At 38.1% G+C, this 17,354-nt stretch overlaps 1 protein-coding gene across 1 annotated transcript; it reads left to right on the top strand.

Annotated features, from left to right (window-relative positions):
• The first annotated feature begins 48 nt into the window (after nucleotides 1-48).
• Nucleotides 49-14,001, top strand: LOC139934703 (bolA-like protein 3). The gene is made up of 4 exons (XM_071929071.1): nucleotides 49-207; nucleotides 4,058-4,181; nucleotides 4,599-4,687; nucleotides 12,448-14,001. Exons 1-4 carry the CDS (start codon nucleotides 178-180, stop codon nucleotides 12,529-12,531), a joined length of 327 nt encoding a protein of 108 aa, XP_071785172.1. The 5' UTR covers nucleotides 49-177; the 3' UTR covers nucleotides 12,532-14,001.
• The last annotated feature ends 3,353 nt before the right edge of the window (nucleotides 14,002-17,354 follow it).

The following is a 17,354-nucleotide window of genomic DNA, read 5'->3' as shown; positions in this document are numbered from 1 at the left end:
ATAAATCACCGTAATTTGCATATAGCGCCCTCTCTTGCGCAGGCGAAGACAAGTTCAAAACACAAGACATGCAAGATGGCGACCTCCATAGTTGCACGAGAAAGTTCGTGATTTTGACTGCAGAGTGCAGCTGAGTTAGGTTATAATATTGGCCAGTCTTTTACTGAACGTGTTATCATGCTTCGGAGAATTTTTAGCAGTCGCCTGGTAGGTATCCTGCCATGACTTATCTGACACTTGACAGTGACAGTGACTGACAAACTTTTACGAACGTTTTGTTGGGTTAGAATTTTCTTTGGGACGGTTTGGGTCATCTCGTACCCAAGTCAACTCGTACCCAAGTCAACTCGTACCTAAGTCAACTCGTACCCAAGTCATCTCGTACTCAAGTCAACTCGTACCCAAGTCAACTCGTACCCAAGTCAACTCGTACCCGAGTCAACTCGTACCCAAGTCAACTCGTACCCAAATAAATTTTTACAAAATATTGGAGTTTCAACTCGTAGTCGTACTGACTGATAAATATTGTGGTTTATTTAATTTTTGTTATGTAAATCATACATTTATTTATTCATTGTTGTAATGATTTCTTTTTTTCATGTTGCAGATACATGTAAAAAGATAATCAGAACATACGCAGATGAATGAGAATGAATTTTTATCATGATATTTTCTAATGGGAACCCTTTAACAAGAAAAACATGGAACGTTTGCGTACTATACATTGTATGTTTTTATATTGAATGAGTTTGTTTTTAAGCAATAAAGAGAAGAACCGTTAAACAAAAATTAACCCTTTTTATGTCTCATATGTCTTTATAAGCACCAAACATTAAAAACGAAATTACAGCCTGGACTGTTTAAAACATTAGTTAGAAGAATACTACCGTAAAACATCTTAAAGAAATCAAACCCCCCTTCCCCCCGAAAAAAAAAAGAATCAAGAAAAAAAAAAGCAGAAGAGAGATGAACATCTAGCATTATTAAAAACGAAATTCGTGAGAAGAAATTATTTTTAATAAAAGTGAGTAGCTTATAAAATCACGCCGCACGGATTCTCCGTACCGGCATACAACGTACGTTATATACGGTACGAGTTGACTTGGGTACGAGTTGACCTGGATACGAGTTGACTTGGATACGAGTTGACTTGGGTACGAGTTGACTTGGGTACGAGTTGACTTGGGTATAATATTTTGGGTACGAGTTGACTTGGGTACGAGTTGACTTGGGTACGAGTTGACCTGTTTCGTTTTCGAATGGGTACCGGTCACTTCGGCACCTTGCAAACTCGGCACCTGCAAAGTTGGCACCTTGCAAACTCGGCACCCACATCCTCGGCACCTTGCAAACTCGGCACCCACAAACTCGGCACATGTACAAATACAAACTCGGCACCTAGTTGAAAAAGTTCGATTTTCACACTGTGTGGTGTTTATTATATCAGTCCCACCATCATCATGATCATAGTCCCATAAAAAGCTTGATTCTGTTATAAAACCTTGCAAATATTATTGGAATATGATTTTTGATTATCGTAAAAAACAAACTAAAACAATTGCACTGGAAGGAGTGTGCACACCACTAACGATCAGGCGTGTGCGTGCCATCCATATCACGCACAAAACGGTGCCCTCGGGAAATTATTCAGCCAGTGCCTTTAAATCACGCTCTGTTAAGAGGCAAAAATCCATTGAAAATTATTAACCTAACTAAACAAACCCTTATTAAATATAATCAGAGCCAAAATCATAAGAAAATGGCACCGCACTTTCACCGACATGCGGCCTACTTGTTGACTAAACCACGGCACATGCGGGCCGGACGATAAACTTCCGGGGCCCAAATTAATGTTCTCGATAGTTCGGAATTTTCATCACCATAGAATTAGTGATTTTACATTGTTTACAAAGCTACTATTAAAACTACCAAACCATTTTTTATTGTGTAAGTACACGCACGTATAGTCTATTGGTAACCACTTGACTCTTCGAGGTGATATTAATTTTTCGCTTGGTGCCGAGTTTGTTAGTCAAAAAAAGGCCGGTGCCGAAACAAACTCGGCACTGCCGAGTTTGTTTGGTGCCGACATGCTTGGTGCCGAGTGGGTGCCGAGTGTGCATGGTGCCGAGTTTACAAGGTGCCGACTTTGCAGGTGCCGACTTTGCAAGGTGCCGAAGTGTCCGGTATTCGTTCGAATAGGAATACTTCTAGTTCTAGAAACCTTAGAGTAGAAACTCTTATATAACACTCAAGCAGATCCTTGCCATCATTTGATTGGAGGATTGTCCGTCACGTGATAGCAAGTAAAATTACCATTGCACGCTGAGTCGCTCACCGTGCTTTTTCGTTCCATCCGAAAAGTACCATTGGCCTTTCGATTGCATGCTGCCAGCGTGCAACGGTACTTTTCGGATGAAGCGAAAAAGCTGAGTAAAAACATCACTGCGTGCGCACGTCTTTTGGTAAGGCAGCAGTGTTACTGCAAGGCATTATTATTAGTAAAATTACTAGCATTCGGCTTCTGCGTGTCTCAAAATAGCTGTAGAACACACATCGTGACTGTTGAATCCAACAGGCCGACTCAAAGAGAAACGGGTGTAATTTCACAATAAAAATTTGCCACGTGAAATGGAACAGTCCAAATTTTACCGAGCGATAATATTCCTCCCATTCCACTCTGAGCCACTCAATATTTGTATAATAAGGCTCCTTCACGGGGGAGCCTTATAGTTTCTAGAAGTTTAGAAGTAGTGTTCGAACTAAACTAAACATTCTTTTTAAAAAGCCGACAACTACTGACGACAACTGCCGACACAATGACCTGGATTGTTTTAAAACAGCGTTTGAGCATAAATAAATAAAGCATTAAACATGTTAAATACATGTGTAAGATTCATATTATTGATTATAAATGTATTACTTTTATTTCCTTCATCAATCTATTCTGGCTAGTGTTTTGTCTGTTGGAAAAAGGATTTCAACTTTCAAGACCATCATGTTATCCAAATGTATGTTCAAACAGCGCCCTCTGTTGGCTGGTTGGAGTTGGCCCAGTAGAGAAAGTGTAATAACCATATTACGTGTATATTAAATGTACAACATGCAATCTCCAACCTCGTCCTCAGAGCTCAGAGTATTGCTATTTATATTTGCTCGGGTCAGTGATGTTTTGTTTTTGAATTGTTTCCAAATAAAAGAAAGTCGCTGGATAGGGCCTATATTCCTCAGTACAGTAGCCCAAGTATTGGCTAATAAGTAATAAATTTAATTTTTGCTATAAAAAAAATTCTCCCGCTTATGCATAAATGAGTAGCCAAAGTTACTAAAGTAACTAATAGTAAACAAAACTGTTATTACAAATTACAAAATAATTACTAAATTAAAGGCAGAGGACACTATTGGTAATTACTCCAAAAAAAATTGGGCATAAAACCTTTCTTGGTGATAAGTAATGGGGAGAAGTTGATGGTATAAAACATTGTGAGAAACGGCTCCCTCTGAAGTGCCATAGTTTTCGAGAAAGAAGTAATTTTCCACGAATTTGATTTCGAGACCTCGAGTTTAGAACTTGAGGTCTCGAAATCAACCATCTAAACACACACAACTTCAAGGGTGTGACAAGGGTGTTTTCTTTCATTATTATCTCGCAACTTTGATGACCGATTGAGCTCAAATTTTCACAGGTTAGTTATTTTATGCATATGTTGAGACACACCAACTGTGAAGGCTAGTCCTTAACAATTACCAATAGTGTCCACTGCCTTTGAGCCAATTAGGGCATCTGTTGCTCTGTGGTTGAACCAAAATCCCTTCAAACGGAACCCTCTGCATCCCTGTCCAGAGCTGTTGTCGATAACTCATGCGCGTTAGCACTTGAATACTACATGTACTTCTTTTAAAAACCTAATAAGTGATGGTGGCAGTCCATCTAGCTTTCAGCCTTCCTCTTCCAATGCGACAAACACAAACAAATAAAACACAGGTTGTTATTGAACATTTTCTAACAAAATCCTTTGGACTGCCTGTAAGTGTAACTTTGTTTCTTTTTATCCAGCTCCCTCAACGATGGAGGGGCTTATCTGATAGCACGGTGCTCACTCAAGGTGAACAAAAACTCAAGAGTATTCTTCGGGATAAGTTTCCTAAGGCAGTGGCAGTCCAAGTACAAGACGTGTCAGGTATGTGATCTTTTGGAAATGGGGTTTAACTCATTCTAATTGGCAAGGTGGGAACTGCAAATTGGTCTTCATAAAGTTGTTTCTAAAATTGGAAATGATTTTGTTGGACCTAATTTACAGAAACGTTGAAATTATAAACTTTGATTCTTTTGAGTCGTGTGACAAGGGCGTTTTTTTTTCTTTCAATATTATATTGCAACTTTGATGACCGATTGAGCTCAAATTTTATGTTATGCATATGTTGAGATACACTTGATGTTGACATGAAGTAAATGTATCTGAAATACACCAACTGTGAAGACTATTGGACATTTACCAATAGTGTCCACTGTCTTTAAGCAACGTTTTCTGCTTCTTAAAAGCAGCTCTATCATTGGACCGTGGAATGTTGTCTCACACTGTTTGTTTCTTCCTCAGGGGGCTGTGGAGCTATGTATGAAGTTACCATTGAATCAGAGGAGTTTGACGGTAAACGCACTCTCCAACAACACCGTATGGTTACACAGGTAAGGCATTTTTCTCTGCATTTTTTGTTCCTTTTTTTTTCTAGGAAATAAAATTCCTTTTCTACTTGGGGAACTGGAAGAGGTTTGGTCTTAAAAATGCTACAGTGTACATGAGCCCCTTTCCAGTATACTAGAAATTTCAGTGAAAATTTATTTGACCTTTGAACACTTCTAACCCATTGCAAACTTACAGGAAAAAGTAATTTCTTTGGAAATATACTACGCAGTGTACACTTATAGAGCTACTTTATGGGGAAATATTGCTTAAAATATAGAAATGAGCAGTATACCAGTGAGTCACAAATTGTACTTGGTACATATGGTAGTTTAGCTGGTAACCTTGTTTTGGAAAGCACAATTTAGTTGGGACTAGAGCTTGGGTCTAGTGAACAAGACCAATCAGCCAACACATGCCTAGCCTTGATCAAGGCGCTCCTGCCAGCCGCGACCTGCATAAATCCTAGTCCCCACTGAATTCCGCCAGCGCACATGCCCCCATGTACATAACACAAAGCATGCATATTACATGTACGTGTACAGCGTACATGTATGTACACATACTGCAAAAGTGCCACTGAAAAGGTCATTCACGCATTTGTTACTTCTTGTCTTGACAACGGCAATGCTCTTCTCTACAGTCTTCCAAACAACCAGATTTCCCGACTTCAACGGCTCCAAAATACTGCTGCCCGCATTGTGACACTGTCTAGAAAATCCTGTTCTATCACCCCCATTCTGAAACAACTACACTGGCTCCCTATCTCTCAACGAATCATCTTCAAGCTGATGCTCATTGTCCACAAAGCTCTTAATGGCAAGGCTCCCCACTATATTTCTGAACTGCTTCAAGTTTACACTCCATCAAGGAATCTACGATCAAGTTCTGTGCTTCTCCTAATTGAACCCAAGTCTCGACACTCATGGGGTGACAGGTCTTTTTCTTCAGCCGCGCCACGCATCTGGAACTCTCTACCACTTAATCTTCGATCTTGTCTTTGTACCGCAAAATTCAAGTCTCTTCTAAAAACTTATCTTATGTCACAGGTTTTTCAATGACTAATTTTGTTGTGTCTGTTTTTCTTTGTGTTGTGTTTTGTTTTGTTTTTGTTTTGTTTTTGTTTTGTTTTTGTTTTTTACTGCGCCTCGAACACCCAGCAGGGTGGATATGTGCGCATTTAAAGTGTTATTATTGTTATTATTATTATTGTGTACATGCGTACCATCTGCACGGTACACGTACTCTACATGAGTACTTTCTAAGTAGCTTGAGCCACGTGTGCGAGGTTGAAAGTAGAAAGACACGACCGTACTCACGACTTCGCTATACTGTTCTCGCTGTACAATGTACTGTACTATACAATGTATACAATGTTCGTGTATGCACTGCATGCAGAGACTGCCGAATCGTGCTGCATCGATCAGGCCGGGGCACACTATGCCAACAGCCTTGAGTCAAGGACATGCCATATTTAATAGAAATTCTAAGAAACTTTTTGGAAGCAGTATTCTCAGAACTAGAGAAGTCAAATCAAGGAGCAGAATCGCTTTTTAGCTAAAGAAAATAACTGACACTGTCAAGCAGATACACATGAACATGTGCTTTGATAAAAAAAAAAATCTAAAAACAGATATCTGAAATTTCTCATCCTGGGAATTATACAAACTATGAAATGCTTCAGGCGATCTATTTACTTTTTTTTTATTTCCTCAAAGTACTTTTGAAGTAGTGATGTAATAGACAAACATAGATCCATTTAAATTAAGTTATGTTTTTTTTTCTCTATGCACTTCCTTGTAAGTCACAAAGTGTTTCAAAATGTTTAAATGGAGTGTTTCCCCTTAAAGATGCTTTGTCAGATTTTTGGCCGATTTGACCCCAAAATTTTGATTTAAAATTCAATAGGTATTTTGAAGGGGGTCGAGAAAGTTACAAGCTTTTATTTGAGCCATTGCTCAAAAAAGTCCGCCAATTATTAGTAGCAGTGAAATAAAGTGCTCAAAATTAGTTTTTGTTGGGATCTGACGATATATCACGTGACCAATTCTTATGTGTTTTATAAGAAACGTTTTAAATTTTTGTCATGGTTCCTGACCATTAAAAGTAAAAGTTAAACTTTTTTTGTTAAAGCAGGTGATACTCTTTGAAATACCATTCACTCAAAAAAATATATTTTTTAATGTTTAGGGCAAAAAATCTGACACAATACCCATATCATGTCACCCTCCATGACAGAGGTAGTAACAGTATTTCTACATCTGGACCCAATTTTATAGAGCTGCTTCGTGGAAAATGTTGCTTAAAGACACTGGAAACTAATGTTAATTGTTAAAGACAGGTCTTCTCACTTGGTGTAGCTCAACACATGCATAAAATAAAAACCCTATGAAAATTTGAGCTCAATTGGTCGTTGAAGTTGCGAGATAATAATGAAAGAAAAATTACCCTTGTCACACGAAGTTGTGTGCTTTCAGATGCTTCATTTCGAGACCTCAAAATCTAATTCTGAGGTCTCAAAATCAAATTTGTGAAAAATTACTTCTTTCTTGAAAACTATGTTATTTCAGAGGGAGCCGTTTCTCACAAATGTTTAACACCATCAACCTCTCCCCATTACTCGTTACCAAGTAAGGTTTTACGCTAATATACATTATTTTAAGTAGTTACCAATTAGTGCCACTGCCTTTAAATTGTCAAATACCAGTATTCTCACTTGGTGTATCCCAATGTATAAAATAAAAAAATTGTGCAAATTTTGACTCAATTGGTCATCGCAAAATTTGCAAGTGAACAATGAGAGAAAAAACACCCTTGATGCATTAATATGTGAGCTTTTTGGATATCTAAACATGGCATATTTGAGTGAGAAAGTTCCTCTCAAAAACCATGTTATTTCAGAGTGAGCCGTTTCTCACAATGTTTTTTACTATCAACAGCTCTCCATTGCTTGGTCCCAAGTTTTAATGCTAAAAATTATTTTGAGTGTCCAGTCTGTTAAGGACACATGTGTCATCACCAGGGCCCAATTTCATAGAGCTGCTTAAGCACAAAATTTTGCTTAAAAAAAGCAAAAAATCAATTGCTTAGTAAAATCAGATTACCGGCCAAGACTCTACCCAATTGTTATGCTAAGTAAACAACAGCTAAATACTAGTCATAAGCAATGTATGTGGCATGAAATTTTGGCCAGTAACATGTGTAAAATAAGCGAGCTATTTTTCGTGCTTAAGCAAATTTTTTGCTTAAGCAGCTCTATGAAATTGGCCCCTGGACTCAAGCCCACACATTCTGACCAGAAATATCAGGGCCCAATTTCAAAGAAATGCTTATATAAGCACAGCAAGTAGCTAAGTACAACAAAAGTGTGCTTACCACCAGAACAAAAGTTACCAGCCAAAATACCATGTCCACACACAAACAACATGTGACTGGTATCATGCTCATTACTGCTAAGCAGGGATATTTTAAACAGTATTTCCTGCTTAATCGACTTACAGGCCTGTGTCCTCAGTTTTTGAAAGGGCAAGGCAGGCCTGATATACTTCACGGAGGCAACGGATGCGATTGCCTCCGTTGCCCCTTGCCATTGCCTTGGTGCCCTTGAAATGCTCTAGTAGAAATTTACAATTTCCTTATAGGGTGCCCTTTGCCAAAGAGAAAATGCCTTGGTGCCCTTGCCTTTTCAAAAATGAAGCATACAGGCCTGCAAGGGCACCAAGGCAATTTCTCCTTGGTAAAGAGCACCCTATGAGGAAATTGTAAATTTCTACTGGGGCATTTCAAGGGCACCAAGGCAACGACCTTGGGGCACGAAGGAGGCAATTGCCTTTGTTGCCTCTGTGAAGTATCAGGCCTGGGCTTAACGAAGTTGGGCCTAGTGAGTCTGGTGCACTTGACACTCAGCCACGACCATAAATTAATCGTAATGTACATTGTACATCAATTACACCCTTTAGAGAACTCAATTGCAACAGTGCGCTTGAATAAACCATAGACAGGTGTATGGAGGGGAATTTCCCTCATCTCTCCGCCAAATTTTCCCTGCAGCTTCATTATACAACAGCAGGTGTTGACTCAATTTCCCAGTCTGCTGATACAGGCTTTGAGTGAATAAACTTATGATAGCAGGGGCCTGGATATTACAATGGACTGCAGGCCAGAGGCCTGTTGATAGAAGGATTGGGCCATTAAAGGCACAGGACACTATTGGTAATTACTCAAAATGATTGTTGGCACAAAAACTTACTTGGTATTCGAGCAATGGACAGATGTTTATAACTATTATAAAACATTGCGAGACAGGGCTCCCTCTGCTGAAATAAGGTAGTTTTTGAGACAGAAGTAACAACTCACTCAATATTAAAACATGGAGGAAGACAATTTCCCATGATTAAATTTACCGTAGTAACGTAGTTTTTGAGTTGAGGTAATTTCTCACTCAATTAATAACAGTTTTTGAAGCCTTTATAGGCATCTCAAAGCACATAAGTTTGTGCATCAATGGTGTTATTTCGTTCATTATTCTCTTGCAACTTAGGTGACCTACTGAGCCCAAGTTTTCACAGACTTGAAGTTGGGATACACCAATACTTGGGATACCCCAAGTGAGGACACTAGTCTTTGACAATTACCAAAGGTGTAGCCATGCCTTTAATATCAACATAGTGAACAAGTCAGGCTGTCTGGTGTTGTTGTTCAAATGTTTACTGTAGTGTCATGTGATAAATATGTTTCCATGATAATGACTCTTCCCTACATAAATGAGATAAATCTTCTCTTGGTTTTAAAGCTTGTTCAAGTTTGTTAAAGTGTGTAGCGCTTTTTAAAGCCATTATACACTTTCGGTACAGAAAAAAAAAAAAAGTTCACAGATTTACAAATAATTTACAGGGCTTACAGAAGGTAATGGTGGAAGACTTCTCTTGAAATGTTTATCCATGAAATGCTTTACTTTTTTAGAAAACAGTAAAACAATATCAATTCTTGATAGCGAGAATTATGGATTTATTTTAAACATGTCATGACACGGCGAAACATGCGGAAACAAGAGTGGGTTTTCCCGTTATTTTCTCCCGACTCCTATGACGGATTGAGCCTAAATTTTCACAGGTTTGTTATTTTATATATAAGTTGTGATACACGAAGTGTGGGACTCGGACAATACTGTTTACCAAAAGTGTATAATGGCTTTAAATAAATTATTTCAATCCTGGTCAATGTAAAAAAAAAAATCAGGCATGTTATTTTTTTGTACTTTGAGGTTGTTTTCTCATTATTCTGCCCTCGGTAAGATATTAAAAGAATGGGTAAAAAGTCTGAAAGGTCTATTAAAGCGTACACCATGATGTAGGTTTAAGGCCCAGTCACACAGGCCTCGATAACGATAACGAAAACGTAAACGTTGTCAATACACCCCCTCGATTGGTTGAATAAGCATGGGCGTATTCTGTGCGGAGCAAATTGACCATTATAAAGGCCCTGTCCCACTGCAGCAATAACGAGAACGAGAACGATAACGACGCAAAGAGAACGCATTCTATCGGTTGAATGAGCATAGTGCGTATTCTGCGTGGAGCAGTTCAACCATTACAATGCTTTCTCTGTGCACCATGATCGTAATTGCTATCGTTCTCGTTTCCCCCTTAATAAAGCCTGATTTTGGCTACACAAGCTCTGTGGTTTTGTGGATTTTCACCCAAATTCAAGCCCTGTTTAAGTGGGGGCACAGGAGTTGGAAGAGTTGGGTTAATTCCGATGTTTTGGGTTCACTTAAAAAAAATGTGTACAGGTTTCCTCATGCTTGCAAGCTACACTGATGAAGTTCGTTTTTTAGGCATCTTTTTTATTTAGTTAAAACAGAAAGTTACGAAAATAATGATAACAAATCTTGGTTGGGGAAATATTTGGATGAATTGTGCCTTTGATGATACTAGCGGGTCATTCCGTGTCAAATCACCCCCAAAAAAGGCAATTTTAAACCCTACCCTCTTCAAATTTGCTCATATTTGGTTTATGGGGTAATCGTGGCTCAACAAGCTCAAATTTCAAATTTCAGCTCCATCCGATAAACGGTTTTCGCGCTATGGCATGCTCTTTCTTGTTGATTTCGGTCAAAATGCGCCTGACCTCTGACATTCAACTGACCATAAATCGATAACCTTTGGGTCAAATTGGTTGAAATTGGTGTCTTTGGAAAGGAAATTGTGTAAGCTTTCCAAATATGTATTTATTTCTTTTGTAGGAACATGTTTAGGTATGATAACCTTTTGACCTTTACTTTGACCTTGAATTTGACCTTGTGGATCATGTGACCCGGCAACGAACTTCGGTGAAAATTTACCCTTATATGTTTTCTCCACAATATCAAATATTTAGAGATATAATATTTTTGGCTTGCTTTCAAGCTCCACTCAAAGTTGTCCTACTTCACTTTTCCTGTACAAAGTACATGTACATTTGATACATGTCCATACGTATGTATGTTATGATTTTGCTTGGGGACCATAGCCTTGCTTGATATACATGCGTATGAACAGGTATGTATATGTACATGTACTTTGCATAGGAATAGGCAAGTAGGGCAACTTTGAGTGGAGCCTGAAGGCAAGTCAAAACTATTGTATTTCTAATTTTTCTATATTGTGGAGAAAACGTATAAGGGTAAATTTTTACCGAAGTTCGTCGCCGGGTCACGTGATCCACAAGGTCAAATTCAAGGTCAAAGTAGAGGTCAAAAGGTTATCACACCTAAACATGTTCCTACAAAAAAGAAGAAGACATATTTGGAAAGCTTACACAATTTCCTTTCCGAAGACACCAATTTCAACCAGTTTGACCCAAAGGTTACCGATTTATGGTCGTTTGAATGTCAGAGGTCAGGTGCATTTTGACCGAAATCAACAAGAAAGAACATGCCGTAGCGCGAAAACTGTTTATCGGATGGAGCTGAAATTTGAAATTTGAGCTTGTTGAGCTACGATTACCCCATAAACCAAATTTGAGCAAATTTGAAGAGAGTAGGGTTTAACCCATTGGGTGATTTGACACGGAATGACCCTAGCATGGAATTTGGCACGCCAGTCGGAGTATAATGAAGCACTATTTGACAGGCCTTTTTTTTCTACACCTGTCAAACTTTGGCTCTTTGTCTGTAAACATGACGGAAGAATATGACTTCATGTGTCACAGATAAGCTCAATTAATCATGGAAGGCAAATTTATGTACTAGGGTTGTTTATGTACTGTAGTCGTCACGTCAAGTTTTTGAGAACAAAGAGTGAAAATCACATAGCCATGTTTTCAGGGGAGTCTCGTAAACACCAGTATGCTGCTGTACTCAGAAATCCGTTTTTACAATGATTTGCAAAAAATAGTTAACGGACTGACGCTTCGACCCTAGCAGATTCTTTCTCAAAGGCTAAATGACAACACAACAAACATGAGCCTTCGAGAAAGACTCTGCTAGGGTCGAAACGTCAGGCCATTAACTATTTTTTGCATTTATACCATCGATCCATTTGGTTGGTAAGTTGTTTGCAACAGCTAATTTTATTTTCTCGTTACAATGATTTACATATGATTTTGTGAAATGTCAACAAAAAACCATTAGGCCTTTTGTTTGACTAATTTCTCAGAAACTACAGCACCTCAGCAAGTAATATTTTAAGGTGAGCTTACAAAAAGGTGCCCAAACCCGTTATCAGAAATTTATGAAAATATTGATAATTTGTTTTATTTATTTGGTTTTTTTTTGTGTCTGCAGGCATTAGCTGAAGAAGTAAAGCAGATGCATGGCCTTAGAATCGTAACAGCCGTCCCTTCCAAAACAGCCTCAACTGAGAGCTGATAAAAACAAAAGTCCAGCCAATGAACTAAAATCTACACTCACAAGTACTCTGTTGTAACCAAAGAAGAGTGAAATAACTTACCTGACTCGGGAGTTACCATGGTAACCAGAGTAAACAGTGAGTAACAGAAGACATTTTTTTAGGTGGAAGTAAAAAGATCATGTGATTTATTTTGAAGTATCCACCATATATACAAGTGGTTTTAATTTGTAAAAGATTACCAGCATCTTAGGCCCATGGTTTCTTCACGATCTTTCTTAGGAGTTTTCTTGATGATCTCCATTTGCCTTAATGCTGCTAGGTAAGATTTTTAATATTTATCTTGTTTTTTTATTTTTATTTTTTTATGCAAGTCGCCAGACACACAAGGCCTGAAGGCCACTTCAAGGTGTGGGCTACAAGTATTTTTGTCCAGAGGCCGTTGCCACCTACTCCTGGGGCTGAAATAGGGTTACTCCTTTTACAGTCCATACGGATGTAGGCTTGGGTATCATCAGTCTGAAGCCTGGCGGGTAGAGCAGAAAGCACTACCTCCCCAATTGTATGTAGCAAGTGTCACGACTACGATGCGAACCCACACTCTGCTGATTAAACAGCAGAGCTTGAATCCGGTGCTCTTAACCGCTCGGCCATGACACGCCACAAAATTGTGTTATCATTTTGAAAATCCACCACGTACAAATTGTTTAATTTGTAAAAACATTACCAGGCCTGTGATTTCTTTCACGACCTTAAATTTTTTGTAGATGATCTCCATTCTCCATTGTTTTGTCTTCACGCTGTTCTGTAAGATTTCAATTTAACCAGCAAAGGAAGCCAGTTGGCCAGTTTGCTTACTACCAATGTAGACTACGAGTGTGCCCAGCAGGAACTATTTTATTGTAAAGAAAATGAACCCAACATATCATTACCTTGAAGTTATTTTCTTTTCTTGTTAAAAATTTGTGTTTTTAATGACAAATGTTTAATTTTGTCAGAGAACATTTAAGACCTAGGTGTATGCCTTGGTGCCATTTTTCTTCCGGCTTTGTTTTCCATCGGAGCCACCAAATAATGGCTAAGAATAAAAAAAAAACATATTTTGGAGGGGGGGGGGGTTACACAACCCTTTATCCCCTAAATGCAACCCAATGCTTCTACAAACTGTGCAACCTACTTGTTTATAGTTCTGCTTTTTTCAGATAAATAATTGTACAAAATGTGTTCAGTTAATGTCGAGTGTGTGAATGGGACTTTATTATATGACCTTTAACTGATTGTGATTGCTACCATTAATATATTAGAAAGATGCATTTATGATAAAACATGCTTCAAACTGGGCTTTTCAAACTTCCTTATGAGAAGTATAACACACACTTTCCCCAGTTGGCTCTTTTGCAAAAGACTTATAGTCACCTGGAAGTGGTGTTTTGTCAAAATAAAGCTTTTGTCACCAAAATATGTGTTTTGATGAGTGGAATATGAATAAACAATTAACTAAGGTTTAACAAAATTAGTTCCCATGTTATTTACAAATTTAAAAATAAGCCCGACCTGAGAAGGCGCTGTTCGTGACGTCAATCGAGGCGTGATGAATCGCATGCAGTGCTTACACAATATAGTGACGCTTGGCGCAAGTTAAAAACATGCCCTCAAAGTTGAAACAATACCTGAATTTTGTTCACGTTAGGCAAATGCTCCTTTAGGTTCGTTACGTCTTCAGGTACCTTCTTCGACTTCCCCACTTGCTGGAAAAATTGTTGGGATGGCGTCGTGTTTAAGAAAAGAACCTTTCTCTTCATGTCAAAATGTGTGTGTTTGCTGCACAGCGCTGGAAAAGACGTCGGGCCGGACCACTTTGCAAACTGACTCCATCCTTAGTTGTCTTGCTGCATCCAGCAGCAATAATACACCTGGTCGACATTGCCAGTAAAATGCCAGAAAAACCTTTTTCGAAACAACGTAAAAACTCACGACTAGGACTTGAATGTACTTGCACATAGTCTGTCGATATTCGATCGAGGCAAAGTTTTCTTCGATTGACGTCACAAAAGGGGTAGGGGAGTCACCCCCACACAATTGTTAAACATATAAAATCGTTTAAAACAGTTACTAAAAAAATAGTTTATTGTTCAGAAAAATATACTCTCATATTTGAAGAAAAAAATCTATTATCAGATGACTTTAATTGCAATGACTGAAAATGTCTAACAGCAACAAGTTAAACTCATTAGTTTATTTACTTTTGAAGGGTTTTGGTACATTTTGCGGGTTGTTGGCCATGACACATATCCCCACTGTGAGTGAAATTGTATTTCATTTAATTTACCTGTAGAAATTTCAGCTTCATGAGTAGTGAAGTCTTTCAGGAGAAAAATATGAAACTCGCAGAGAGTAAGGTTTTTAGGGGAGTCGTTTACTGTAAATCCCTTTGTACATGCTATAAAACTAATATTCGTCTCACTGAAAACGAAAATGATTTTTGTCAAATTGTAAGACTCATTTCTCAAAAACTACAGCACCTCGGAAAGTAATGTTTTAAGGGAAGCTTTCTGCCATAATTATTTTGTTCAAACCGTGTGAGTTTGATGTAAATAAGTTTACGTTTTGATTGGTGCAAAGCGTTTCCAAACCCTTAACAAATATTTGTTCAATATACCCAAAGATAGTGGTGCCCTTCATATCTCCTAATAAAGCAATTAATGAAAAAACAAACGATTACCTAAACAACTTGTGTCCGGCTTGTTCAGAAACACCACTCTATTGTTTGTGTTTCCTTGATCGATTGTGGTGTACAATTATAATATTTATTTAATCTATTTGGTCAAGAATGAAAGACAAATTTATATGTCGAGGTGTTTCCCCCGAATTCCTGCACAAGTGCAAGAAAAACATCGGTATAATTCCCGTATATAGAGGAACACCTGAAAAGATGACAGAAACAAATTATTATCTAAATAATGTGGAACTTTCGTTAGTATGTGAAACAGTTCAAGATGATAATAGTAATAATTTGCGAAAATATGAATAATTAATCTTCACAATGAAAACATGAAAATATTATTAGTGTACATACGAGACGAATATAAATTTCTCTTTCAGGATCTTCTTTCTTTTCTAGCCTATTCCACTCCACACTGCAGTAGGAAATCCTCTCCACCAATTATCCATTTCAATCTATCCTGCGCTGTCTGCTGCCAAAGAGTGCCCCCTTTTTATGGACTTGTTCATCTCTCCATCTTCTGTTTTGGGTCCCTCTTGTTCTTCTCCGGATTTTTGGAGTCCGTTGGGTTGGCTCGTTTAAAGCCTTTGTAAACCGTCTTTCGGAACAGAACAAAAAAAGTTAAAGTTTTAAGATTTACAAACAATTTACAGGGTTTACAGATGGTAATGGTTAAAGACTTGTCTTGAAATATTCCATGAAATGCTTTACTTTTTGAGAAAAACATTAAAACAGTTATCAATTCTCGATATCGAGATTTACAGATTCGTTTTAAAGCCATTGGACCCTTTCGGTTCAGAAAAAAAAATAAAAAGTTCAAAAATTTACAAATAACTTACACGGTTTACAGAAGGCAATGGTGAAAGACTTCTCTTGAAATATTATTCCATGAAATGCTTGACTTTTTGAGAAAACAGCAAAACAATATAAATTCTCGTTAACGAGAATTACGGATTTATTTTAAACACATGTCATGACACGGCGAAACGCGCGGAAACAAGGGTGGGTTTTTCCGTTGTTTTCTCCCGACTCCGATGACCGATTGAGCCTAAATTTTCACAGGTTTGTTATTTGATATAGAAGTTGTGGTACACAAAGTGTGGGCCATGGACAACACTGTTTACCGAAAGGGTCCAATGGCTTTAACGTGCGGAAACAAGGGTGGGTTTTCCCGTTTTTTTCTCCCGACCCGTTGCCCGATTGACCCTAAATTTTCGGTTTTCACAGGTTTGTCATTTTATATATAAGTTGTGATACACGAAGTGTGGGCCTTTGGACAATACTGTTTGCCGAAAGTGTCCTTTTGGCTTTAAAATGGATTTAAGTCCTCGTTTAAAAGTTTAAGGTGTACATTCAAACCGGGGACCTATAACAACAGCAGACAAAGGGTCCACGGTTCGGGGAAAAATCTACAGTTGGAAAACAATCATGTAGAAAATCAAGGGGAGCTGTTGCAAAAAAAAAGAGAGTTAAAAACAAAAGAGAGCGTAGAGCAGCCGCGCGCAGTGACGTTGGTGCAGTAATCATGGAGGAAGAAAATATATTCTTCCTCCATCCATGGTGCAATGGGACCCTTGAAGAAATTGTTTCAATTGTAAACTCTGGTTTTTGATTGTAAATTTACAATGTTATTTGGGCCACAAAATTTACCGTGTTTTACTCGTCCATGCACATCTGCTAAAACAACTAAAAGAAATGTTCCCACTTTTTTCCCATTTACCGACATAATATGAAAAACAAAGTTTACATAAATTTTACGACCGTATCCATGGCCTTCCAAATCCAATTATTACTTTCAGTTTTTATCTGTATTTCTTGGAAATTGTAGTTTAGGCCTACTTAAAAATAAACACCAAAAAGGTTTTGTATTGTCTTTGATAACAATGCTGCCATCTCTGTTCGTATCTTACAATGCGTCCTGCACCCGTTGTCTTAATGATGCTCGACGCAACGTGATTTACTTTCGTGTTTGGACCGATTAATGAGACCCAAAACTTATAGGTACTTCTGGTATACTTTTTGTAAAGACCAGTGCTCTTCCTTGGTGTATCCCAACTTTAAATAACAAGTCATAAATACCTAAGACAGTTTATCCTTTCTGACTGGTAGAGAAGGCCTCTT

Source organism: Asterias amurensis, chromosome 3 (genome assembly GCF_032118995.1).
Source record: "Asterias amurensis chromosome 3, ASM3211899v1".
Taxonomy (NCBI): domain Eukaryota; kingdom Metazoa; phylum Echinodermata; class Asteroidea; order Forcipulatida; family Asteriidae; genus Asterias; species Asterias amurensis.
Note: the sequence above shows the minus strand (reverse complement) of the source record. Positions and strands in the feature narration are given on the sequence as shown.

What these genes read in the sequence shown, in the direction of transcription:
- LOC139934703 (XM_071929071.1), top strand. Translation starts at nt 178, where the DNA reads ATGCTTCGGAGAATTTTTAGCAGTCGCCTG. An exon ending in GAATTTTTAGCAGTCGCCTG is followed by an intron (nt 208 to 4,057) that starts GTAGGTATCCTG and finishes CTTTTTATCCAG; the next exon opens with CTCCCTCAACGATGGAGGGG. An exon ending in AACACCGTATGGTTACACAG is followed by an intron (nt 4,688 to 12,447) that starts GTAAGGCATTTT and finishes TTGTGTCTGCAG; the next exon opens with GCATTAGCTGAAGAAGTAAA.